Source organism: Mya arenaria, chromosome 13 (genome assembly GCF_026914265.1).
Source record: "Mya arenaria isolate MELC-2E11 chromosome 13, ASM2691426v1".
Lineage (NCBI taxonomy): Eukaryota > Metazoa > Mollusca > Bivalvia > Myida > Myidae > Mya > Mya arenaria.
In genome coordinates this window covers 66,540,312-66,567,264 of record NC_069134.1, presented here as the reverse complement: position 1 = coordinate 66,567,264, position 26,953 = coordinate 66,540,312, and the positions used below count along the sequence as shown (strand labels likewise).

Genomic DNA, 26,953 nt, shown 5'->3' with positions numbered 1-26,953 from the left:
TAACACTTACTTGCGGCACCAACTGCATCCAACACATAGTTGCAGCACCAACTGCATCCAACACATAGTTGCAGCACCAACTGCATCCAACACTTACAGTACTTGCAGCACCAACTGCATTCAACACCTACTTGCAGCACCAACCGCAGCTTACACTTACTTGCGGCACCAACTGCATCAAACACTTACTTGCAGCACCAACCGCAGCTAACACTTACTTGCGGCACCAACTGCATCAAACACTTACTTGCAACACCAACTGCAGCCAACACTTACTTGCAGCACCAACTGCATCCAACACTTACTTGCAGCACCATCTGCATCCAACACTTACTTGCAGCACCAACCGCAGCTAACACTTACTTGCAGCACCAACTGCATCCAACACTAACTTGCAGCACCAACTGCATCCAACACTAACTTACAGCACCAACTGCATCCAACACTTACTTGCAGCACCAACTGCATCCAACACTAACTTGCGGCACCAACTGCATCCAACACATGCTTGCAGCACCAACTGCATCCAACACTTACTTACAGCACCACCTGCAGCCAACACTAACTTGCAGCACCAACTGCAGCTAAGACTTTCTTACAGCACCAACTGCAGCCAACACTTACTTACAGCACCACCTGCAGCCAACACTAACTTGCAGCACCAACTGCAGCTAAGACTTTCTTGCAGCACCAACTGCAGCCAACACTTACTTGCAGCACCAACCGCATCCAACACTTACTTGCAGCACCAACCGCATCCAACACTTTCTTGCAGCACCAACCGCAGCAAACACTTACTTACAGCACCAACCGCATCCAACACTTACTTGCAGCACCAACTGCATCCAACACTTACTTGCAGCACCAACCGCAGCTAACACTTACTTGCAGCACCAACTGCAGCCAACACTTACTTACAGCACCATCTGCAGCCAACACTAACTTGCAGCACCAACTTCATCCAACAGTTACTTACAGCACCAACTGCATCCAACACTTACTTGCAGCACCAACCGCAGCTAACACTTACTTGCAGCACCAACTGCAGCCAACATTTACTTACAGCACCACCTGCAGCCAACACTAACTTGCAGCACCAACTTCATCCAACACTTACTTGCAGCACCAACTGCATCCAACACTTACTTGCAGCACCAACTGCATCCAACACTTACTTCCAGCACCAACTGCAGCCAACACTTACTTGCAGCACCAACTGCAGCCAACACTAACTTGCAGCACCAACTGCATCAAACACTTACTTGCAGCACCAACTGCAGCCAACACTTACTTGCAGCACCAACTGCATCCAACACTTACTTGCAGCACCAACTGCAGCCAACACTTACTTGCAGCACCAACTGCAGCCAACACTTACTTGCAGCACCAACTGCATCCAACACTTACTTGCAGCACCAATTGCATCCAACACTTACTTGCAGCACCAACTGCATCCAACACTTACTTGCAGCACCAACTGCAGCCAACACTTACTTGCAGCACCAACTGCATCCAACACTTACTTGCAGCACCAACTGCATCCAACACTTACTTGCAGCACCAACTGCAGCCAACACTTACTTGCAGCACCAACTGCAGCCAACACTTACTTGCAGCACCAACTGCAGCCAACACTAACTTGCAGCACCAACTGCATCCAACACTAACTTGCAGCACCAACTGCAGCCAACACTTACTTGCAGCACCAACTGCATCCACCACTAACTCGCAGCACCAACTGCATCCACCACTAACTCGCAGCACCAACTGCATCCACCACTTACTCGCAGCACCAACTGCATCCACCACTTACTCGCAGCACCAACTGCATCCACCACTTACTCGCAGCACCAACTGCATCCACCACTTACTCGCAGCATCAACTGCATCCACCACTTACTTGCAGCATCAACTGCATCCACCACTTACTCGCAGCATCAACTGCATCCACCACTTACTCGCAGCATCAACTGCATCCACCACTAACTCGCAGCACCAACTGCATCCACCACTAACTCGCAGCACCAACTGCATCCACCACTAACTCGCAGCACCAACTGCATCTTCCACTTACTCGCAGCACCAACTGCATCCACCACTTACTCGCAGCACCAACTGCATCCACCACTTACTCGCAGCACCAACTGCATCCACCACTAACTCGCAGCACCAACTGCATCCACCACTTACTCGCAGCACCAACTGCATCCAACACTTACTCGCAGCACCAACTGCATCCAACACTTACTCGCAGCACCAACTGCATCCAACACTTACTCGCAGCACCAACTGCATCCACCACTAACTCGCAGCACCAACTGCATCCACCACTTACTCGCAGCACCAACTGCATCCACCACTTACTCGCAGCACCAACTGCATCCAACACTTACTCGCAGCACCAACTGCATCCAACACTTACTCGCAGCACCAACTGCATCCACCACTTACTCGCAGCACCAACTGCATCCACCACTTACTCGCAGCACCAACTGCATCCACCACTTACTCGCAGCACCAACTGCATCCAACACTTACTCGCAGCACCAACTGCATTCAACACTTACTCGCAGCACCAACTGCATCCAACACTTACTCGCAGCACCAACTGCATCCAACACTTACTCGCAGCACCACAGCCTTGGATGTATGCAGGTACACCAGTTGAAATTTTACGCGATGTACTTGCAGCGTAGTTGAATGAAAATAATTCTGACCATTTGCATCCGGGGTTGAAAATGACCGAGGAGTTCCAATGGTCTAGACGCCATAATTTCGTTCTCCACCTTCTGAAAACGCTTTATAAAGACAAATCATAACATATTATGGAAAATCTTTATGAAGAGGTAGTACTATAACACGTGTAGGAAGGGTCAATTTGATAAGTTTCTCAAAACTCTCTGCTAAAGGTAAAACTTTTATTATATTTTAGCGGTTAGAAGGAAGTTGACACACGATTCTAGCTTCAACGTTTCCCTAAAAAATGGACTTTCTCTTTAAATTTTGGCGATAAACCATATTCGTCTTTCGGCATTTTAGTGTGGTATAAATACTCTTAAGATAGAAAACTATTGAGCAGATTGTGGATTACGACACAATGTTAACAATTACACATGTTGATCTTATCCACAATTTTCCGAGTTTTTTTTCCAGCAAATATTGCATTTCTGTGCTTGTTGTAAATGTGCTCACATGTTTTACATACATATGGATTAGGTCAAACATTCGACGCATTTTAATCGTTATTTTAGTGTGCAATAGATTAACCCAGATTTGGGATGAACCTGGGTTCTAACAATGTACAGAATGAACCAGTAAGCATTTTCTTAATTGTGCCGATTTATCTCCAAAACTGGCGATCTACACTCGGAAAACAATAACAATATCTGTCATAGACCAAAACAAGGTATCGGATAAAATTTGCACGAAAGAGAACCCAATATTTTGATAGATTCTACGGCTTGCTTTCAAATTCATATTAACGTTGCCATCTGATAAACGTATTTAAATCAAGTGGTCTTATAAGTCGCACTATTCTAAACAGCATAACACCATACGTTTCATTGTGGAACATTGGCGCATTTATCATTTTTAATACACCATGTCAAAAAGTAGATATGACGATGACTGATTTCGATTTGCGGTCAATTAAAACGTCGGCCTGCGGCCCTAAAACCTTATAACTATACGCGATGAAAACAAATGTGCATACATTTCTACAGGTTTTAGAGCCAAAGTGTTCATCAGCTGCTACAAAATATGACGTTCCCAGGCCCACGTGTTTATCAACTGTTACCTAATAGCAGGTTAAAGAGCCCAAGTGTTCGTCAGGTGCTACAAAATCTGAGGTTCCCAGGCCCACGTGTTTATCAACTGCTACCAAGTATGAGGTTGCCAGGCCCACGTGTTTATCAACTGTTACCTAATAGCAGGTTAAAGAGCCCAAGTGTTCGTCAGGTGCTACAAAATCTGAGGTTCCCAGGCCCACGTGTTTATCAACTGCTACCTTACAGGATGTTATAGAGCCTAAGTGCTCACCAGCTGCTACATAATTTGAGGTTCCCATGCCCACGTGTTTATCAACCGCTACCAAGTATATGAGGTTTAAGAACCCAAGTGCTCGTCAGCTGTTATCAAATATGAGGTTCCCATGCCCACGTGTTATCAACTGCTACCAAGTATATGAGGTTAAAGAGCCCAAGTGTTCATCAGCTGCTATAAAATATGAGGTTCCCAGGTCCACGTGTTTATCAACTGATACCAAGTATGAGGTTGCCAGGCCCACGTGTTTATCAACTGATACCAAGTATGAGGTTCCCAGGCCGACGTGTTTATCAACTGCTACCAAGTATGAGGTTCCCAGGCCGACGTGTTTATCAACTGCTACCAAGTATGAGGTTAAAGAGCCCAAGTGTTCATCAGCTGCTATAAAATATGAGGTTCCCAGGTCCACGTGTTTATCAACTGCTACCAAGTATGAGGTTTAAGAGCCCAAGTGTTCATCAGCTGCTATAGAATATGAGGTTCCCAGGTCCACGTGTTTATCAACTGCTACCAAGTATGAGGTTGCCAGGCCCACGTGTTTATCGACTGCTACCAAGTATGAGGTTGCCAGGCCTAAGCGTTCATTACCTAGTACCAGGTAAGAGGTCCCTTGGCCAAAATGTTTATAAACTACTACCAAGGTTAAAAAGCCCAAGTATTCTTCATCTGCTACAAAATATGACGTTCTCAAGCCAAAGCGCACATTAACTGCTACCAAGTATGAGGTTTAAAGGCCAAAGCGCTCATCAACTGCTACCAAGTATGAGGTTTAAAGGCCAAAGCGCTCATCAACTGCTACCAAGTATGATATTCCCAGGCCAGGTTTTCATCAACTGCTACCAAGTATGAGGTTCACAGGCCCAAGTGTTCATCAGTTATTGACCTTAACCTTTGATCCACTGACCTCAAAATCAATACGGTTCATCTACTTGTCATGACCAACCTGCCTATCAAGTTTGAATTCCGGGGTCAATGTGACCGAGCAATCTCCAGTTATTGATCAGATACGGATTTTCAGCTCAAGGTTGTGTTACCTTATCTTTTTACCCACTGACCTCAAAATCAATAGGGTTCATCTGCTCCTCATGACCAACATGCCTTCTAAGTTTGTGGTCCCTGTGGGCAGCGTTGTTTAGTTATTGATCGGAACAGGATTTTCAGCTCAATGCCAACCCGATCTTGACCTTAGACCTACTCACCTCATAATCAATAAGGTTCATCTACTGGTCATGACACACCTGTTTACCAAGTTTGAGGTCCCTGGACCGGATGTTCTTTAGTGATTGATCGGAAATATTTTTCAGCACAATTTCACTAAGGTCTCGAACTGTTACCGACTGACCTTAAAATCAATAAGATTTAAATGCTGGTCATGACCCATCCGCCTACAAAGTTTGAGGTCCCTGTGCCTGTTCCTAAGCAATCGCAAGTTATGGGTCGGAAACCGTTGGGACGGAAGGACGGGCGGATTGACATACGACCCGATTATTATATACAGTCTTTCTATGATATACAAATAAAAGACATCACATGGGTTTACTGTATTTGCCAAATTCTTTCACTTCCGGTTTTTGAAGACAAGTTAAAAATGACGTCGTGTATTTAGATACATAAGACACTGAAATATACACATGTTAAAAAAATATCTGTTTCGAGATCACAATATGAATCACCAGAATCAGACAGAGGGTCCTATCAATTTTGAATATGCTGAGTTGCCAAAGGGTTGTGTGAGGCAACCAATCAGATTATTTGTATGACAGTTTCCAGGCTTCCAGAATATGCGATTTTTTTCCATACAACACGAAGCAAGGTTTAACATAACCGCTACGATCGAGTACCGGACTATTGTTGATATTCATCGGAACAAACCGATATCTTATCTCCGTATCGCCATATTAGCATAAGCCATTAACTTGATTAAGCATAACCATCAAAGGAAAATTGGTGATTTACATGTTCAGTTCACGACGGGGACACTTGTGTTTTTCTTTCATTTAGAGAGCGTCACCGTGGCGATTCGTGAAGTATTTTATCAAGAAACTCGAGTTCTCCGAGTCGCATATAAGCGCAATCGAGCGAAGTTACTGTAAATGGTTCGCTCCAGAGAGATTCGCCAATATCAAGATGGCTGCGAGCGTCACTTCCGGAGCAGAAATCTTGAGCATTACGTAACACAGTACGATACCACATGACCTCGTCAACAACTGAGGGCTCTGACTTGAGGGTTCGAATAAATTTTGAATGAAAGTGTTCGTAGATCATATGGTCCGCGGGAGCCCATCTTCTCAATAGCACATAGTCATGCGCGCTAAAATTAAAATTAAACTGTTTATATGCAATATTCTTCTTCAAGTACAGAATATCCTTTGTTGACAATGACATTTTTCTTCGGAGTAAAACGAGAGATTCGTCGAAGTATTCAGTGATAAGCACCAAATCGAAGGCTTTGTCGAGAAGTTTAATGTACGTTTTAATGTAAACAGGTTGACGAACTCGTTTTGGTGGAACCCCAAGATCAAGAGCCTGTCTGTTGTCAGTGAACGAAACATAGGCATCTTCCGGTTCAAACAAACTCGGATTTTCCAAATATTTAGTCAAGTTAGCAGTCGCTGCCTTGTAAATCTTGTCATGAAGAAAAAACAACATCGCAGAGCGAAACTGGGAAGCAGGCTCCCGAATCATGGTCACGTATGTTGTTGTGCGTTTGTGAAACAGACGGACAAACGCTGTCCAGTTAAATACCACATGGTTGAATAATACGTTGAAATGGTCATCGCTGTTTTTTGAACCCATTACGCCTGATCTGTTCAATGTTTCTCCAACGTCGCCAAAGTAGTTGTATCGAATCTCACCGCGTCGTTTCCTAGGCAACGCAAAGTTAAGGTTTCTTGAGTAGCCGAACCTTAAAAGTATGTTCGCAATCGTTGAACTGCCTGTTTTGTGGACTTTAAGAAACACGATGTCTCGAGTTTTTCTTCCGATCGATACTTTGCTAATTGATAGATGCCAGTTCCACACGTAGGTTTCGAGGAGGACAATAGCGACAATTATCACGACGACACCAAGGGCGTTCCTGCGGCTGAAAAATACACATCACGCGCGTCATTTATTGTCATCAGTTTCGAAATGTTTGTGTTGTCATGGCATTTGTTTTTATATTTCACTTAGAATGATGTGAGTGAAGTTAGCAGCATAGCAGCAAGCTGCTAGCAGCAACAGCAGCTAGCTGCTGTGCTGCTGGCAGCTAGCTGCTGCGTTTTTACTATGAATATAATAATATATATTTACTATTATACAATAGTATATAATTGTTTTTTTTTATTTCAGCTGTTTATAGGAATACAAATAGGAGTAAGAAAAAAAAGATTTTACTGATTTAGCTTATTTGGTAAAATTTTGATTACGGCAGGTTTTTTTCATTAGCGGCCCACCAATGCAAACATTTTGTTGAGAAAGGCCATAAATAATAACAATGTTAATGAGGATATCAATGATTCGGTGTTACTTTTGGCTTTGTGAACTAGTGCATGTTAAGAAAGTATGCTCATATATTGACATTTATAGTTAACTAGTGTGTGCTTCAAAAGGCAATGCCTGTTTTGCATTTAAAATAACCAAAACCAAACCAACTAGACATCTCTTATTTCTAATCAGAGATATGCATAGGTCTCCGAGTCACAACAATGATTCCATATTTCATTTTAATTTTAGCAGGGACCGACTACTCCCAAATTTGACATATACAGGAAAAGACCCTTTGTAATGGAAACACTTAGAGAATTAACTAGGATCTTTGTACTTCTTCTATTAAATAATATTGGTACATTATATCAATAGCCGGACGTGACAATTAAACGTAAAAGGGGAATTAATAAAGAACCAACTTTTAACATCTTAATTTGACTTGAGTCATTTGAACGATAAAACTTTGTCTGCACTTAAACAGCGACTCGCAGTTATGTCAGCTAAAACCACAAGCTGGTCAAATGCACGTGCCGCTAAGACAGTGTGGCTCGGGCTCGGTGAAGCTGCACTACTCAACCGGAGGTACGGATAATATCCCCCCGGATGATTGCCCCCCAGACATTAGCCCCTAGGACCATAGCCCTCCCGGAAGATAGCCCCCCCCCCCGTCTTAGTGAAAAAACGGACGATATCCCCCCAATATTAAAATGCATATTATAACCAGTTTATTTAAGCAAATTTGTATGATATTCTCAAACCTCAATGACTCGAAATTGTGAGGATTATTTTTACAAGTCAAACTCGAACTTGTAACACTAATTCCCACAACATTGGCCACCCTTCATTGTACCCTTCAACACTACAATTCTGTTAGATGGTAATAGGGACATTTGCAAATGCACTGTTTGAACTGTAACTATAGGTTTTGTTCGCTGAACACTTGATTCACAAGTCTGTATAGAGAACCAGAAAAGGACCACTAAATGGCATTTTTTTTATGTTTTATGAATTTTATGAATATGCAAATTTAAAAGAATGTATATATGTAAAGTCATTTATATATATGCAGGGGGGCTATTGTCTGGGGGGGGGGGCTATTGTCTGGGAGGGCTATCATCCGGGGGGGGGGATATGGTCCTAGGGGCTAATGTCTGGGGGGCAATCATCCGGGGGGAATATCATCCTACACTCACTAAACCGGGGTGCGCGGTCGCATACGAGGAGGAATCTTGCACCGTGTGACTTTGTATCTGCAAATGTCCTTCTTGAAAAAAAATCATTTCTCGTTTTATTAAATAAGTACCCTACTCGGCTACTGATTTAATTTATTCTTGTATGACCCTATTGTAATTTTTAAACTTTTTCATGAAAACATATTAACTATATAATTGATAGGCAAAAATCATTAAATGCTTGAGACACAGTAATATTTCTTATCATCACAGTACAAAGTAAAATAATACCAACCATATTTACGAATAGCAATTCAAAAAGTCACACTATACGGAACCGATGAATAAACGCAAACACAATTACATGCACGCACGCACGCGCGCGCACACGCACACACCCATAAGCATATACACGAACATATTAATACAAAGTCATAACGAAAGTTATCTTAATGGCCTTGTGCTGTTTAGCAGTTCTCCGATCTGGGAATCCAGCCGTGCAGTTATAAAGGTTTTATTATAGAATTGGACTTTTCATCTTTTGTTGTTGTTGCTTTCAAACGATAATAACAGTATTAATACAATGCCTTTGAATAAGAACAAGAGTGATGTTATATATAGTAGCCCACCAATATATTTTAACAAAGGATGCTTCACAATTTGGATATAACAATGGTGATCATGCATTTAAAATGGGTTTAAATATAAATGCTATATCACTGTTTAAAAGCTTATCAGTCATATTTATTTTGGTTTATTCAATTAATTCATTTATAGCTGTGTATATTGTTTATATGTATTAGTAGGATGATCTACTCGAAAAGTGTCAACCTAGAAGGCCCTGAGCCAATTAAAAAATACACAGGAAATGGCCCCTACTGTGACACCAGTGCAATATTGAGAAGATGCACGGCAGTGGATTATCATGGCAAATATTCCTTAAACTAGGCAGAAGTCAATACAATGAACACTCAAGGTCAATATAATTGTATTTTTTCGGAACTATACGGGACAATATTGTGCGGGTGTTCTTTAAATTGACTTTGACAAAATTAACTGTTTACATTCACTCTGACGGAGTTATTAAAAATAAATATTTAAAATATCAAAATCAAGTTCCATTTCTTGAAATACATATTTGATATTAAAAGTAATTACGAGATAATCGCCAAATTATAACCAATCAAGCTTAGTTACTTATGAAAATCCCTTAAACAATAAAGGTGTTAATCATAAGTATTTCCCTCTCATTGTCCTCTCGAATGTCTTAAACGATTGAGCAGAATTACGTAAATCTTTTTCGATAAAAATGGCCGCGGAGCTCCGAATGTCTCTTGGCTATATTGGACTAACTTTAACGGATTGAAGATGTTACATTGCGGAAAATGGTTTAATATACGGGAATGTAATGAAACCCGTACATCCAATTTGTACGGAAAGTGTACGGGATGTTGAGTATACGGGTGTGTTCGGATTCGTATATTCATAAAACTCGCACATCTTGAGTATACGGGATTCGATGTATAGGCGTGCACTAACCCGTACATCCGTGTTGTAACAAAAAAAACCAATGAATTCTGTAGCCAATTTAGGTCTTTGGGGGTTTAATTAGATAGCACATATAATATGAAAGTCATTTATACCATTGACTTAAACATATCACTGTTTCGTAAAAAAAACAGGATGGTGTCAGTAAAAATTACCTTTGTAGAAAATGTAATGCTTTAATGGGTTTCGATAGCTTTTGATGAAATTTAAAAGAGGTCTAAATGATAAAAATAAATAATTCGGACAATACTGAGTTGATTGACTAACGACTAGTACTTATACTATTTTGATGGATGTACGGTACATCTCCGTATATCTTGAGTGTACGGGCATGAACGGTCTCCATTCATGTTGAAAATACGGGAATTTATGCTATTCCGTAGACTTTGAGAGTATGAGATTACACTATTCCCGTACACGATGAATATACGGGCTTGTACAATTCCCGTATTATATGGATGTTCGGAAATAAGCCAGTTCCCGTGCACACTGAGTGTACGGAATAGTAACAATTCCTGTACATTATGGGTATACGGTAATGTACCCTTTCCCGTACACACATGTTATAAAGGTTTTGAATTTTGTAATAAAGACAGGTAATTTGGTGTTATATTTGACAGCATACATGATATGAACAACATTTAAATCATACACTGGTATACATTGTTCCGTGTTACGCAGGGAAACCGCAATGTGTTAGTAAGGGTCCCGTTGTGTAGGAAATGTTATGGTGGGTGGGTGGGTGAGTGAGTGAGTGAGTGAGTGAGTGAGTGAGTGAGTGAGTGAGTGAGTGAGTGAGTGAGTGAGTGAGTGAGTGAGTGAGTGAGTGAGTGAGTGAGTGAGTGAGTGAGTGAGTGAGTGAGTGAGTGAGTGAGTGAGTGAGTGAGTGAGTGAGTGAGTGAGTGAGTGAGTGAGTGAGTGAGTGAGTGAGTGAGTGAGTGAGTGAGTGAGTGAATTAATGTATGAATGAATTAATGTATGAATGAACAAATAATATATTCAAACAATATTATATAAATTGTAACACCTGCTTTGATGAATGCAGATAAAATACAATCATATCTAAGATTGGAGACCGATTGCTAATTAAAAACAGATTATTGAAATTGAATTTAATTTCAAGTTTTCTAATTGGATGTTATTATTTTTAAGAAGCCAGATTTGTTTTTATCTTATATTTATCTTTATATTATATTTTTACCAACGCCCTATCGATTGAGCTCACTCAATACTGAAGGTGGTGGTGCAATCGTAACAACTCGGCCATCTCCGGCAAGCTTCGAGATGGACCTCGTAAATAGTAGTAAGGATATACGAAAGTGCGATGCGGCTGCCGGCGATTAACACCGTTTCAATCCGCGTAAAGAAGACCCATTGTAACAACAAGGAAATGGATTGTGTTAAATTAAATGTGCTTGTTTAAGAGAAAATATTTATTGTAACCTCAAAGAATGTTCGTTTTATGAATATTTAGATGTTTCCTTATAGTTGAAGCACTCTTTTTCCTCAAGAAAAATCGTGAGCACACAGAAAATGTACTTGACAGTCAGAAATGATCATACGGTTCATGGCATGCATGAATCATTACATCGGATTAAATGCATGCATGGACTAAATGTCAACATTTTCTCAACAGTTATAGGAGTACCCTATGAAAAGCAAGTTTTAATTCATACTTTGCCGTGTTATTTTTCACACCATGCCTTGCCATTAAAACAACATTACTATTCTGTAAAATCATTGATTGCATTGTGCAGAGTTTTGTGGGTTGTGGTAGGATGGGTGTGAGCTTGGCACCCAGTCAACTTTACCAGCTGAAATCTATGCATGCCTTTACTTCAGCATTATTGGGTTTGGGCTGCAGATTTTTTTTGTGTAAACAGTTCTGTGGGATAGGGGTGGGGCGGTGACTATCCACGCAGTAAGCTCAATTGTTAGAGTACCAGTACAACGTTCATGTGGATATGCACCAGACAATTGTAACCACGCCCCCCCCCCCCAGGTCTGGGGAATAGTGGGGACTTTGACTTTTAGTACAGCCAACCCTGGCTAAAATCCCCACCCTGCGCGGACGATCCAATGGCAAAATCCCTGCCAAATGCCACCACACCCCAGGGACTCTAGGTAAGGTCCATTCCCCTCCATATTTTAAGCGAAGATAAAACCACCGCATTCACCCAGCACTGCAGGGCCACCTGATAGGTAAAACACGGCCCATTTCCCCGGGTTAACCCCAGTATTCCCCTAAACCTGGGGGGGGGGGGGGGTACAATTGACTGGTGCACTAAGTTGACAGTACTTGTCTTTAAATTGTATTTGTTCAAGGCAGATCATGCTTCACTTTACCTCCTAGGCTGTGGATAAAACCCACTCATTAGAAGTTTCCTTACACATTATCTTTGTCTTAATCTATAATTATTAGTCTCAGTATCATTGAGTAAATTGTCATTTTTTATTAAAAACAACAACACCAAAAGAGTAACTGATAAGATACTCAACCGATTTACTCAAACAAAAAAGGACAGTCATTCAGAATAACTTTTATTACATCATTTGAGAAAATAAACTCATACAATCAACAAAATAAACATGCATCTGTAAAATCACAAGTCATGTTATGTGTTCATTAAATTTAACTTAATAAAGAAAATAAATATTGGTTGCAGTAAGCAATGTGCATCACTTCTAATAAACATTCCAACAGACTGAAAAATAAATCAACACAAATGGAAAAACTGTTTGCAAGTCAGTTAGTATCTTATTTTATGCCTTATCAGATTGCTATATGCAAGCTGGAAGCTTACAAAATCACTCTTAAGTCTGTTGCCTAAGTAGAAACAAGTATGGACATCCTTTTCCTGAGGTCAAGAGAAAGTATCTTGGAGGTCTTGAACTCACAACCTTGAATTTGAGGCTGATCCTCTAGACCACTTTCACCTTTTCACATTTTAAAGAGCCCAGTTAACAATATGGCATTTGCAAGGATGTGCCCTATTAACAGATTTTCTGAAGTTTTAAAAATTGAACTGAACAAAATAGTTCTCCTTTATTTGGTCTGCCGATGCTATCTGTTTCTGTTTTTGTAGTTATCTTCCCTCCATAATAAAGGAAAACCACTTTAAGCGTAGATAAATCCTTTACCATATTACCCTTTTAAAATATATGTTCGGATTTATTTAATAATCACGGACCAACAGATGACTTTTATCTTTAACTTCACATCAGTATGTGTAAGTCATCAAATATTTGAGATGACAAGATTTTCCACTGAACGCTTCGTTTCCATCTTGCACTCATTTTTCCAAGGTAGGCGTTGCAGTTGTGTTAGATAATTTCCATGCATTGCAGGTCAATCCTCATACAATGGCATTTTTGATTACATTCGGATTCCAGTGCCTGAAATAGAAAACAGAAAATACAATAGTAATAGGAATTATATTTTCAGTTCAATTATTTTAAAAGTCTGTACAGCAACAGAAAAGTATTCACAAAACATTAAGTGCAACACCAATTTAAAGCTGCATCCTCACAGTTTTACTGTTCTGACACCTTTTTTATTTTTGTCTTTAAACGAGCCAATTGGCAATTATTGTGCAAATGTATGGAAACCAGTGATATTAGATTGCTGACATAATATCAGATCACAGTCTTTCATAATTATACAAGTGTTGGTATCGAACAAATTTGGTAAAAAATCCTTCAACTAGTCATATAAGGTCACACATAATAGAATAGATTTCAATTGTTTGGAAAATATTTGTTTGCTATTCCTTTAAGCCATATAATTTATTATATGTGTAAATTTAATTTAATAACTCCTTTGGGCTTTTGAAGAATGACCAAGAAGAACTGTCAATCTGTGAGAGAGCAGCTTTTAGCTCTGGACTACTAGTAAATTAAAAAATATGAAATGAAATTGTTATCATGTTTAAATTCATCTACAATGTTGATATTTTAATACTGTCAATCCTTGTTGGTTAATTGTACAAACATGCAGGAACTTTTTGGCTTAAACCAATAGGATTCTTGACTGTTAAATTATTGTCTGAATTTCGAAAATAGCACAACCATTACCTCATCTGTGTTTTTTCATTAGAACAAGCCGGGAATCAGAGTCAGCTGCACCCCTGGTACCATACTCTTATCTGAAATTGACAATAAGATTAAAATTTAAATGTCTGCATTTCATTGGCACAGTAAAAATGTCAGCATTTTTCAATGTTTCTGCATCATCACCATGGTGGATATCATAGAATTTAGTCTTGAAAGAAATGTGTGCTGGTTTATGCGTTCAAACTCATTTGGTTAAACCAATAGAATGAAGATCTAATTTATTTAGAGAACTATATTAGTGAACAGGGCTGAGGCATTCAATTGTGCCATTACATTAAGTTGTTCGATACCAACACTCACGGACATATAAACCATACATCCTTGGTTAAAAGAATGTAAATTTTAATTATAAAAAATTAAAGTTAATGATATAAAATGTATGAGATAAATACACTGAGAAAGAAAGTCTAACCTATTATCGATCTAAGTCAGATTCAGACTTATTTGTTATTAAAAAAAATCAAATAGAGTATTTGTTTTCTTAATTTTTGCCACTGATCACTGGAGCTTCAAAATTGTTATTTACTATATTAGAATATGTCAAATGAAAGAAGACTTTACCCCACCCACTAAGAATTAATGACATTTCCAATTAGTTTCTCATTAGGGCTATTTTAAAACTATTTTTTATATTTTATTAAAATACAATAAGTATAAAAATAACACTTACACACAAATAAGTGGTAAAAGTTCGCTCCTCATTCTGTCTTTGGGCTAACATATCTCTTGGTTGTTTGAACATCTTCTTGGTCGGCCATGATGGACTATTTTCTTACGACCCGTATTATATCCGAGGCCATATCTTGATACTAGCCGAGGAGTTCCGATTGGTGGTGGTGGTGTTAGTAGTTTATACTCCGGGTCCCGGCGTGAGCACATTTAAGGGTCCCAGAGTGACAGTTCAACCACCGCACAACACTCCTGGGCAGAACCAGTACTAGGTGCCTTCACCTCTGCAAGGAACTGACAACTTCTGTACATGCCAGGGGCAGTGGTACAGTGCGAATGGTCGTAGAAAGGAGTTCATAACAAATCACAACAGTGGTGACCTGGTCCGCCCGGGAATCGAACCCGGGTTGTCCGATTCAGAGTTTTACACTCTACCGATTGAGCTAACAGGGCGGACATACTCATTACTGAGTGGGTGTGTAAGCTTATTTATATTCGCACTCGAGCCTTGCCCATTCGGCGAGTGCTCCATTAAGATTGTTAGTCATTTTAGGTTTTTGGAGCATAGTGCAAAGACAGAATGTAACCCTGAATGTTAGAGCTACACTGGTTCTTTAACGTGCACCAGTGTATAGCACTGTCACACGGGACCCCCATTTAACGTCCCTTCCCGAAGACGATTAGTTTTTGTTAGTGATGTGACGGGGGATCGAACCTGTGACCCCTGAATTGATAGTCAAGTGTGTTATCTCAAGACCACGGATCCGCCACACTCACTAGTGCAGATAGTCGGAGGTCGTTTGTTTATTTGAGTTTATCAAGGTCTGCCCGCGCCCATTGGCTGCTTTATGGCTTGACCCCGCCGTGACGCCAACACGAGTTAAATTGTGTTTAAATGCCATAAGTGATATGAGATAGAATGACAGCAATTCGCAGTCAAATCCAGACTTTGGAAGACTTGAAGAAACAGAGTGAGATACAAGAGATCAAGGTGTGTTACCCTAGCTCTTTGCCAAGAGACCTCTTGGTTCTTTAACGTGCTCGGTGTAAAGCACCGATACACGGGATACAACTTTCCAGGGTTGAACCAGTACTGAGTACACCACTTTTCCAAGAACTACCCTTTAAATGCCAAGCGCCTTAACCATGGCGGATAACAAAGGGCAACTGATAAGCCACGCCTTATTTGGACGCTGATTGGTCAGTCTGGTATTGGCCGGCTAATTTGACTGACAGCCCGCGTTATGTCAATTAGTGACATGATCATTTGCTTATAAAAACACATGGCCAGTGGGTCATAAAACTATACGAAATACAACTAAAACACACACATTCTAAATTTTATTAATTAATTCGACAGACTGTGGAAATTTTAATGACCGAATTATAAATCAATTGAAGTAATGACATATAAATAAATCTATAAAAAGGCAGCTTCCTTATCTCACTAATTATTGTATTTAAACTACCTCATTTAAACAATTGTGACAACTGTTTTGAAGAATGATGATAAAATCCTTTCCGAGATCATTTCTAAAATAAGAGGCTACTGTTTTAAAAGAAAAGAGACTGATTATTTATTTAAATCAAGAACAAAAATATTAATTTCAAGTTTGTATGTTATTGAAAGTTCTGAATTTAAACTCATTGATCATCTCATAAACTGCATATTGAAACCGGCCGATATGGCCGAAATAGAATAGATAGAGCCCAACGTTATTGTACTATTTGTAATGATTTAGAAGATGAATATCATTTAATCATAACATGTCATGTATATAATGACTTCAGAAAAAAAAATGATAAAAATATATTACATTAGAAACCCAGGTATGTGCAAGTTTATCGAAACTATTGTTATCAAAAAACGTAAGCATACTAAGTAGCTTAATTAAATTAATAAATCAAGCATTTATGTTAAGAAATTCCTTACTAAATAACATCGTTTAGATCTTTCAAGTATTATGTCATTTGTAAATAGCCTCCCATAATACTTCATTAGTTAATATAATGTATATCTCAGTTTGCATTTGAAATGAATTATTTTTCCATTTATTGAAACTTTTTTTGTTCTTTAATTTAACTTACTTATACTATTGTCTTTTATTTGTATATAGGCCATGAATCGTTGTGACCATATTGAATATTTATATGTGTGTTTATATTATTTATTTTTTGGCAAGAAACCGTTAAATAACATGTTTAAGACAAAAACATGTCTGGTCGTCCGTCCATCCTTAAGACCGCCCGCCCGTCCGACCGCCCGCCCGCCCGCCCGTCATTCCGTCCGTGCGTCCGTCCGTCCGTCCAATTTAAGAAGCAGCAAACCAGATTTTTTTTATTCCTAACTGTATTTAAAACGGCTCTAATTGTAAGCTTACTTTTCTCATAATTTGTTACCCATTACTAACTTTATTTTCATTGATAGCGGTTGACCCTAACCCACCCATTGGTATGAGGGAGTTGCAATAAAGATGCCCTATCTTTCAAGTTGCACTCTTACATGTTTGACAATTTTAACTTATTTAAGTCAGAATCAGAATCAGCTAAATTTGGCATCAATGTCTTCATTTCTGTCATTAAGATATCTCACAATAATGATCTCAACTATTTGGCAATCTGCCGAAAATTCTATTTTTCTTAAAGCGTTAGTATTATAGTAACGCTTTAAGAAAAATAGAAGAAAATTTATTTAAGGAAATATAACACACAATCTAACTAAATCATTATTATTATTATTATCATGATTATTATTTTTATTATTATTATTATTATTATTATTATTATTATTATTATTATTATTTTTTTTTATCCATCCCGAACATGCGAGTGTACGGGCTCCGTACATACATATATATATTTTTGCCAAAAATGCTATGCATAAAATATGTTTTTCTTCAAAAGTACGTAAAAGAAATAAAAAAAGGACATTTTTTTATATTCATTGATAACTCCGTATATCCACGGGTGTGGGAATGGATAACCGGAAGTCCGTACACGTGGTGTTCCGTATACGTATTTGTGTACGGGTCCCGTACACGTTGGGTGTACTGGGTCGAACACGCCCGTATATTAAAGATGTATGGGGTTGGGTTTAAAAGACTGGGTTGACCGGACCAAATTCGGACGAACGGAAATCTCCGAACTGTTACGCAATTCGTTCGTTTTTTTTCTAATTTTGTGTTGGAGTGGCCGGACCGGACACAATAAACATAATCATTGCTATGTTTTATAGATATTATATTTATTAAAGTTTTATTATGTCTGTCTGTGAGCCTGTACGTGTATCTGTATGTGCGGCTGTACGTGCGTCTGTAGGAATGTCTGTCTGTATGTATGTCTGTGTGGCTGTGCGACTGTCTGTGCGTCTATATGCATGAATGTCTGTTTCTTTGTGCGTCTGTATGTATGTATGTACGTATGTCTGTATGACTGTGTGTCTGAATGTATGGCTGTATGTGCGTCTGTATGTATGTATGTATGTATGTATGTATGTATGTATGTCTGTATGTATGTCTGTGTGGCTGTGCGACTGTCTGTGCGTCTATATGCATGAATGTCTGTTTCTTTGTGCGTCTGTATGTATGTATGTACGTATGTCTGTATGACTGTGTGTCTGAATGTATGGCTGTATGTGCGTCTGTATGTATGTATGTATGTATGTATGTATGTATGTATGTATGTATGTATGTATGTATGTATGTATGTATGTATGTATGTATGTATGTATGTATGTATGTATGTATGTATGTATGTATGTATGTATGTATGTATGTATGTATGTATGTATGTATGTATGTATGTATGTATGTATGTATGTATGTATGTATGTATGTATGTATGTATGTATGTATGTATGTATGTATGTATGTATGTATGTATGTATGTATGTATGTATGTATGTATGTATGTATGTATGTATGTATGTATGTATGTATGTATGTATGTATGTATGTATGTATGTATGTATGTATGTATGTATGTATGTATGTATGTATGTATGTATGTATGTATGTATGTATGTATGTATGTATGTATGTATGTATGTATGTATGTATGTATGTATGTATGTATGTATGTATGTATGTATGTATGTATGTATGTATGTATGTATGTATGTATGTATGTATGTATGTATGTATGTATGTATGTATGTATGTATGTATGTATGTATGTATGTATGTATGTATGTATGTATGTATGTATGTATGTATGTATGTATGTATGTATGTATGTATGTATGTATGTATGTATGTATGTATGTATGTATGTATGTATGTATGTATGTATGTATGTATGTATGTATGTATGTATGTATGTATGTATGTATGTATGTATGTATGTATGTATGTATGTATGTATGTATGTATGTATGTATGTATGTATGTATGTATGTATGTATGTATGTATGTATGTATGTATGTATGTATGTATGTATGTATGTATGTATGTATGTATGTATGTATGTATGTATGTATGTATGTATGTATGTATGTATGTATGTATGTATGTATGTATGTATGTATGTATGTATGTATGTATGTATGTATGTATGTATGTATGTATGTATGTATGTATGTATGTATGTATGTATGTATGTATGTATGTATGTATGTATGTATGTATGTATGTATGTATGTATGTATGTATGTATGTATGTATGTATGTATGTATGTATGTATGTATGTATGTATGTATGTATGTATGTATGTATGTATGTATGTATGTATGTATGTATGTATGTATGTATGTATGTATGTATGTATGTATGTATGTATGTATGTATGTATGTATGTATGTATGTATGTATGTATGTATGTATGTATGTATGTATGTATGTATGTATGTATGTATGTATGTATGTATGTATGTATGTATGTATGTATGTATGTATGTATGTATGTATGTATGTATGTATGTATGTATGTATGTATGTATGTATGTATGTATGTATGTATGTATGTATGTATGTATGTATGTATGTATGTATGTATGTATGTATGTATGTATGTATGTATGTATGTATGTATGTATGTATGTATGTATGTATGTATGTATGTATGTATGTATGTATGTATGTATGTATGTATGTATGTATGTATGTATGTATGTATGTATGTATGTATGTATGTATGTATGTATGTATGTATGTATGTATGTATGTATGTATGTATGTATGTATGTATGTATGTATGTATGTATGTATGTATGTATGTATGTATGTATGTATGTATGTATGTATGTATGTATGTATGTATGTATGTATGTATGTATGTATGTATGTATGTATGTATGTATGTATGTATGTATGTATGTATGTATGTATGTATGTATGTATGTATGTATGTATGTATGTATGTATGTATGTATGTATGTATGTATGTATGTATGTATGTATGTATGTATGTATGTATGTATGTATGTATGTATGTATGTATGTATGTATGTATGTATGTATGTATGTATGTATGTATGTATGTATGTATGTATGTATGTATGTATGTATGTATGTATGTATGTATGTATGTATGTATGTATGTATGTATGTATGTATGTATGTATGTATGTATGTATGTATGTATGTATGTATGTATGTATGTATGTATGTATGTATGTATGTATGTATGTATGTATGTATGTATGTATGTATGTATGTATGTATGTATGTATGTATGTATGTATGTATGTATGTATGTATGTATGTATGTATGTATGTATGTATGTATGTATGTATGTATGTATGTATGTATGTATGTATGTATGTATGTATGTATGTATGTATGTATGTATGTATGTATGTATGTATGTATGTATGTATGTATGTATGTATGTATGTATGTATGTATGTATGTATGTATGTATGTATGTATGTATGTATGTATGTATGTATGTATGTATGTATGTATGTATGTATGTATGTATGTATGTATGTATGTATGTATGTATGTATGTATGTATGTATGTATGTATGTATGTATGTATGTATGTATGTATGTATGTATGTATGTATGTATGTATGTATGTATGTATGTATGTATGTATGTATGTATGTATGTATGTATGTATGTATGTATGTATGTATGTATGTATGTATGTATGTATGTATGTATGTATGTATGTATGTATGTATGTATGTATGTATGTATGTATGTATGTATGTATGTATGTATGTATGTATGTATGTATGTATGTATGTATGTATGTATGTATGTATGTATGTATGTATGTATGTATGTATGTATGTAAGTATGTATGTATGTATGTATGTATGTATGTATGTATGTATGTGACTATATTGTTCACACGGAATCATTTTCAAAGATTAAATTAACTTATGTATGTTTTTTTTTAAATTACTATGTAATAATCTGTTAATTATTGTTTTTATTAAAATTATATATCATTTTAATAATAATAATAATAACTATTATTATTATTATTATTATTATTATTATTATTATTATTATTATTATTATTATTCTAACCTGACATAATAAAATATCTATGAAACATAGCAACGCGTATTTTAATTTGGTCGGGAAATTAGGTAAACTTCCGAGATCGGAGATTTCAGTTGGTCCGCATTTGGTCCGGTCCGGCCACTCTTTTATACCTACCCATGCACGGGACCGTTCTTTCCCGTAAATTCAACCATTTTCCGCAGTGTTAGTACAAAATGCGGTACACATATTGTGAATCATCATTCATGAAGTATGATAAGCCGTCTCATGCCACGCTTGCTTTCAGGTGTTCTAATTTTATTTGTGTTGTGTTAGGCTCTTTTTCATTGGCTATAGGCAATCGCCAAGGTTTACCGACTGCAAGTTAATCTATTAATAGAATACAGTGAAACGCCTCTGATTGGCTGAAATTGTCTTTGTTTGCTCTCCGAATCTTGGCGATTGATCCAGAGGATAGTCACATATCATCAACATTCTGGTGATCGAGAAAGGTTAACATGATGGGTTTTAAACTTATCATGTATGGCTTATAGAAAGCACATTTTTATATATAATCTGGTCATTTTATACTGTCAGTGAGTTCAAATTTAATTTTGAAACGAAGCTGATCTCTGCATCTTTTAAGGATTTCAGAAAGTTTTTTTTTTTAATTTTTGACACTTAAAAGTTGCAAATATAATTTCGAAATTTGGATTCAAGGCTCTGTCCCCTCCACCCTGTAAATAACAAACTAAGCACAACATTTACTTTTTATTATTATTGAAAGCAACTGTTTGCTTTTTTCATATTTTAAATATTGAAGAGAAAGAATGACACATAAAAAAAACTCGATCAAATCTTACAAACCCTACCTACATATAGGCGCGACCCTACCGATTGGTTTAAAAATATTAAAACAATTGTATTAATACTTGTGGTACATCTTCTTTGGGAATAAGAGTGCATCTTTTTTTAATATGTAGTTTAAACATTTTTACGTTTTATACAGGAATTCTTTAACGCTATTCGCCAACGGAAAATAACGTTCTTATATCAATATTCTTAAATCAAGCCTTATAAAAAATGCCTGTTTTAACCCTAACCAAATCTTTGTTTTGCCTTATAGTTCTTAACACAAATAAATTATTATAACAGTACAACAATTTAAATAAAATATTAAATGAGTCGCTTTGCTTTATAAATCTTTAATTTTAATTACAGTACCTGTTTCTCAAGTTATAAATGGTATGATGTCATTGCCAGTAAGTGTAACTGACCATCAAATTTTTGATCAAACAAAGGCACTGAACGACCCCTGCTGAGAAAAGTTATAAATAGGTCAGATCTAAGTTGATTACATAAGAAACACCCGCTGCTGACAGTTTATAGGATATTAATTAAGCATCATCAAAGGAACTCCAGATAATGGGAGCAGAAATTAAATCACAGCAGGTGGCTGCTAATAGCAACTAAAATGACTCAACAAAGGGCTACACTATAACCACAGATCAAGAGAGGAAATGTTTCACTTTTCATTAATCTTTTTCATGTACTAAATCGTTAAAAGGTTTTAGTATGTACGGAAATAAATGTAGAGAAATAAATTACTTGACATGACAGAGCCGTACACAGCCATTTATTTTGTACAAGTACATACTGAGCCAGTAGTTCAGAACTTCAGAATCTTTACTGCACTAGAAGTTTAATGGAAACACTTGTGATCTGCAGTATTTCTTAACAATCAAAGTCACTGTTATCTTAACATTCCAATGACAGGATGATGAGGATTTAAAATCAGTGTTTCAATGTCTAATATGCTGTTTAAATAGTTCAGCGTATACTTTGTTGCAACCCTTTTAAAGGGACTGTCTCACAGATAATAAAATAGCGGAAAAATAAAATTGTCGAATAATGACATACACTTGGCATCGATGTGTACAATGCATTGAAACTTACTAATTAAAGTACCACATAGTTTACAATTTATTTCAGTTTAGCAGTTATATTGTATTTTACCATTAAAAAAAAGATTACTGGGTATGTCTACCAGGTAGAATTCATTCCTTATGTGTGATTGGCTAGTCGGTGTTATCACGTGATACTACCGACTTACCTTTATAATTTAATTATGTCTCCCATAGTCATGGTAGCTCAGTAAGGAAGACGCCGGATTTCAATTTTGGCGACGCGGGTTCGAACCCAGTCTCGGACACAATCTTTTTTTTTTACATTTTGGTACTTTTTTACAATTATGACATCAAAGCGTAACAAATTCTATTAGATTAATGTCCTGAGATTCGTTACAGAAAAAAACTTTTAGGTGCAAATCTGTGACACAGAATTTGCTTAATGAAATCCCCTCTGTCCCCCTCTACTTAAACACTGTTTACACGCCGTACCTCTTATACCATCCACAATGTTACCTCTGTGTACCCTACGTTGATACGTATGTACGGTACTAGTCAATAGTTTGCTCGCCATTAGAATGTTTGTCGTTAGATGCGAACTGGGATTGCAAATTTCTTAATATAAAGCATTAAATGTAAATTTTTGGCAATATCTGTCTCTAAATATATAAAGCTATTGTTTTTGTTGAGCAGGTGTTATTCGCCTATTGTTAGTTTTATTTTCGGCAATTTAAATTCGAACCTGCGCTAGACGGACCCACTTCAATTGCAAATCAGCGCCTAGGATTCAAACCTGTTGTCTACTAGCCGGCGTTAATAAATCTCCATTGACATGCAGAATAGATCCCTGCCTGGAATTCAGTTACATATACTTTTTAATGAGTTTTGAATAACCATGACTGTTTCGAATGAACCTGACAATGCCTAGCTGAACATGAGCCAAAGGAGCGTTAAGCGAAGAATGTTCAACATTACACTTTTCGCTAAAGTTTCCTCAGTCGAATTTTCGGGTTCTATTTTCGCCTACTCAGGACAAAAGCTCCAACTATCGAAATAACACACATTGTAGGGCTCGTGGCCTAGTTCATCCTTGCACTTTTCGTTATGGTCCCCTTACTCGAATTTTCGGGTCAGTGCGTCCCCAAAATGGCTTTTACAGCAGCAAATTTCGATTTTCGAGCTCTCTTTTCGCCTACTCAGGACAAAAGCTCCAACTATCGAAATAGCACACATTGTAGGGCTCGTGGCCTAGTTCATCCCTGCACTTTTCGTTATGGTCCCCTTACTCGAATTTTCGGGTCAGTGCGTCCCCAAAATGGCTTTTACAGCAGCAAATTTCGATTTTCGAGCTCTATTTTCGCCTACTCAGGACAAAAGCTCCAATTCGATAGCACACATTGTAGGGCGTGTGGCCTAGTTCGTCCCTGCACTTTTCGTCCGCATGGGATTTGAACATTTATCATACCTACTCGTAATGGTAGTTTAATCTTAGGCATTGTAGTTTCCTTACTATAAATAAAGATTACGTTTAGTTGGTATGGTCCCGTTGGCCCTAGCTGGTTTGTAAGATGAGAACTTGTTCTTTCGCAAGAAAATAACTGTGTTGGTGGACCGCTTATCAAAAAGACCCGAAGTAATCAAAAGTTTACCAAACATTAAGCTAAAACAGTAAAATCTCATTTTTTCTTACCACTATTTATATTCCTATAAACAGCTGGAAAGCATACAATGATTAACTAAAGTAGTATATAGTTCATATAAATCATTATATTCATATTTAAAAATGTAGCAGCTAGCGGCCAGCAGCATAGCAGCTAGCTGCCAGCAGCATAGCAACTTGCTGCTGGCAGCTTGCTGCTATGCTGCTGTGCTGCTAACTTCACGCACATCTTAGAATGTCACAATAAAGTTTTACACTTGATCGATGAAAAACAACAGCATAAAAGCAAAAAAGCACAGGATTTATGTTCTGTAACAGTACAAACAATATTTTGTCGCTTTTTTAATTTGGAATTTGTGGCCATACATTAAAATGAATACGTTTCTTCTGTGCATCTACAAAGCAATGGCTGTTCTAGCGAGGAGGGAGGGTCACAGTGGCCTGTGCCCTCCCCCCGTTCCCAAGTTGGTCGTCAGTTTATTTTAACCTTTAATTGATATCACTTTGTAACATGTATACAGGTATTCTCAGTGCAATAAAAGTTTTGAAGGGAGTTGACGGTTGTACCCCGTCCCCCCCAACCTCCCCATATATGAATTCATTGTTGGTTATGCCACCTATGAAGTGTGAACGTATATTGTGCCCATTTCAAACATTTGTAAAAGTGAAGTTTAGTTACTTTAAAGATGATTGTAATACCACGTATATGTTGCCTTTCGTTTCATCAGTACAAAATAATGTAATATCTAAATATAACTGATACAATAATGAAAGAAAATAACTTACTTCAACATCCGCATGGTTTTGTGGAAGTTTTTAAGTCATCTATCACTATATCGTTGTACAAATATGCGTTTTTAAATTCGAATTTTAAACTCGTCTTAAGAGAACAACTATTCCTGAATTATTGCTTAAAGTCCATTTGACTCAACGCATAATCAATTGATCACAGTAGCTTATTTCAAGTTCCGTCAGCAAGTGACATTAAAACTTGCCACCGTTATGGACTCTAATCCGCATCTAAAGTTCCGTCAGCAAGTGACATTAAAAGTTGCCACCGTTATGGACTCTAATCCGCTTCTAAAGTTCCGTCAGCAAGTGACATTAAAAGTTGCCACAGTTATGGACACTAATCTGCATATTAAGTGAAAAACCAACATGTCCTGTGCTAACAGTTGTGTTACTCAACAGTGCTAGACCTTAACTTAAGTAACTCAGAGATTTTGTCTGACTTGTTTATGTTGAACTGTTCACAATACATTTATTTGTACAGCTCACAAGGTGAAGAGGTAGTCATGGCCATCTATGATCACCTGTCGTGTTTGGGCCGATAAGACCTGAAGTAATCAATAAAAATACCGCCCCCTTCTAGATACGGCTAATATTAGGGTTTAAATACTAATCTCAGTTTTGGGATTTTGCAAAAGCCTTCAAAGACATAGCAAAGCATTTATAAGGTTCATTATTTATCAAAAGTATTTAGGTGTATTTTTGGATGCAAAACAAAGTCCAAAAAGAATGAAAACACTTCCCAGCTATAAATGGCTTCATATTAAGACGACAAAGCAAGAACATAGGGATACTTTGACTAGTATTTATTACACTGGAGCTGTACATAGGCGGCAGTGGCAGTCGAGAGATGAGGAACACATATTTTGAATACAGTGGGCCGATCGTTCAGAACTTGGTTAAAGTTAACAACGTTGTTTATGGCTTTGTTGTTAACTTATAAATGTGAACCTTTTTATGACGTGTCCTTACCGAATAATGAAATAAAACAAGCGCAGCTGAAAGAGTTCTCTCATGTTAAATGCTGCAGATCAAAAGTGTGTCCATGAAACATCGGGAGTAGAGAAGATTTGAAAGTTAAGAAGGATGCTGTTAACAACACTTTTAACTGTAATAAAGATCAAAGCAACAATGTTTCAGCTG

The 26,953-nt window shown here is 37.1% G+C and overlaps 1 protein-coding gene and 1 long non-coding RNA gene across 2 annotated transcripts; both read right to left on the bottom strand.

Annotated features, from left to right (window-relative positions):
* Nucleotides 1–6,051: 6,051 nt before the first annotated feature.
* Nucleotides 6,052–26,188, bottom strand: LOC128215483 (galactose-3-O-sulfotransferase 2-like). The gene is made up of 2 exons (XM_052922166.1): nt 25,808–26,188; nt 6,052–7,126 (listed from the first exon to the last, which is right to left on the bottom strand). The coding sequence occupies exons 1-2, from the start codon at nt 25,819–25,821 to the stop codon at nt 6,052–6,054; spliced, it is 1,089 nt and encodes a 362-aa protein (XP_052778126.1). The 5' UTR covers nt 25,822–26,188.
* LOC128214686 (uncharacterized) lies at nt 12,848–15,110 on the bottom strand. Its single transcript, XR_008257959.1, has 3 exons — nt 15,016–15,110; nt 14,307–14,377; nt 12,848–13,628 (listed from the first exon to the last, which is right to left on the bottom strand). It is a non-coding gene; the product is annotated as an uncharacterized LOC128214686 (long non-coding RNA).
* Nucleotides 26,189–26,953: the final 765 nt, after the last annotated feature.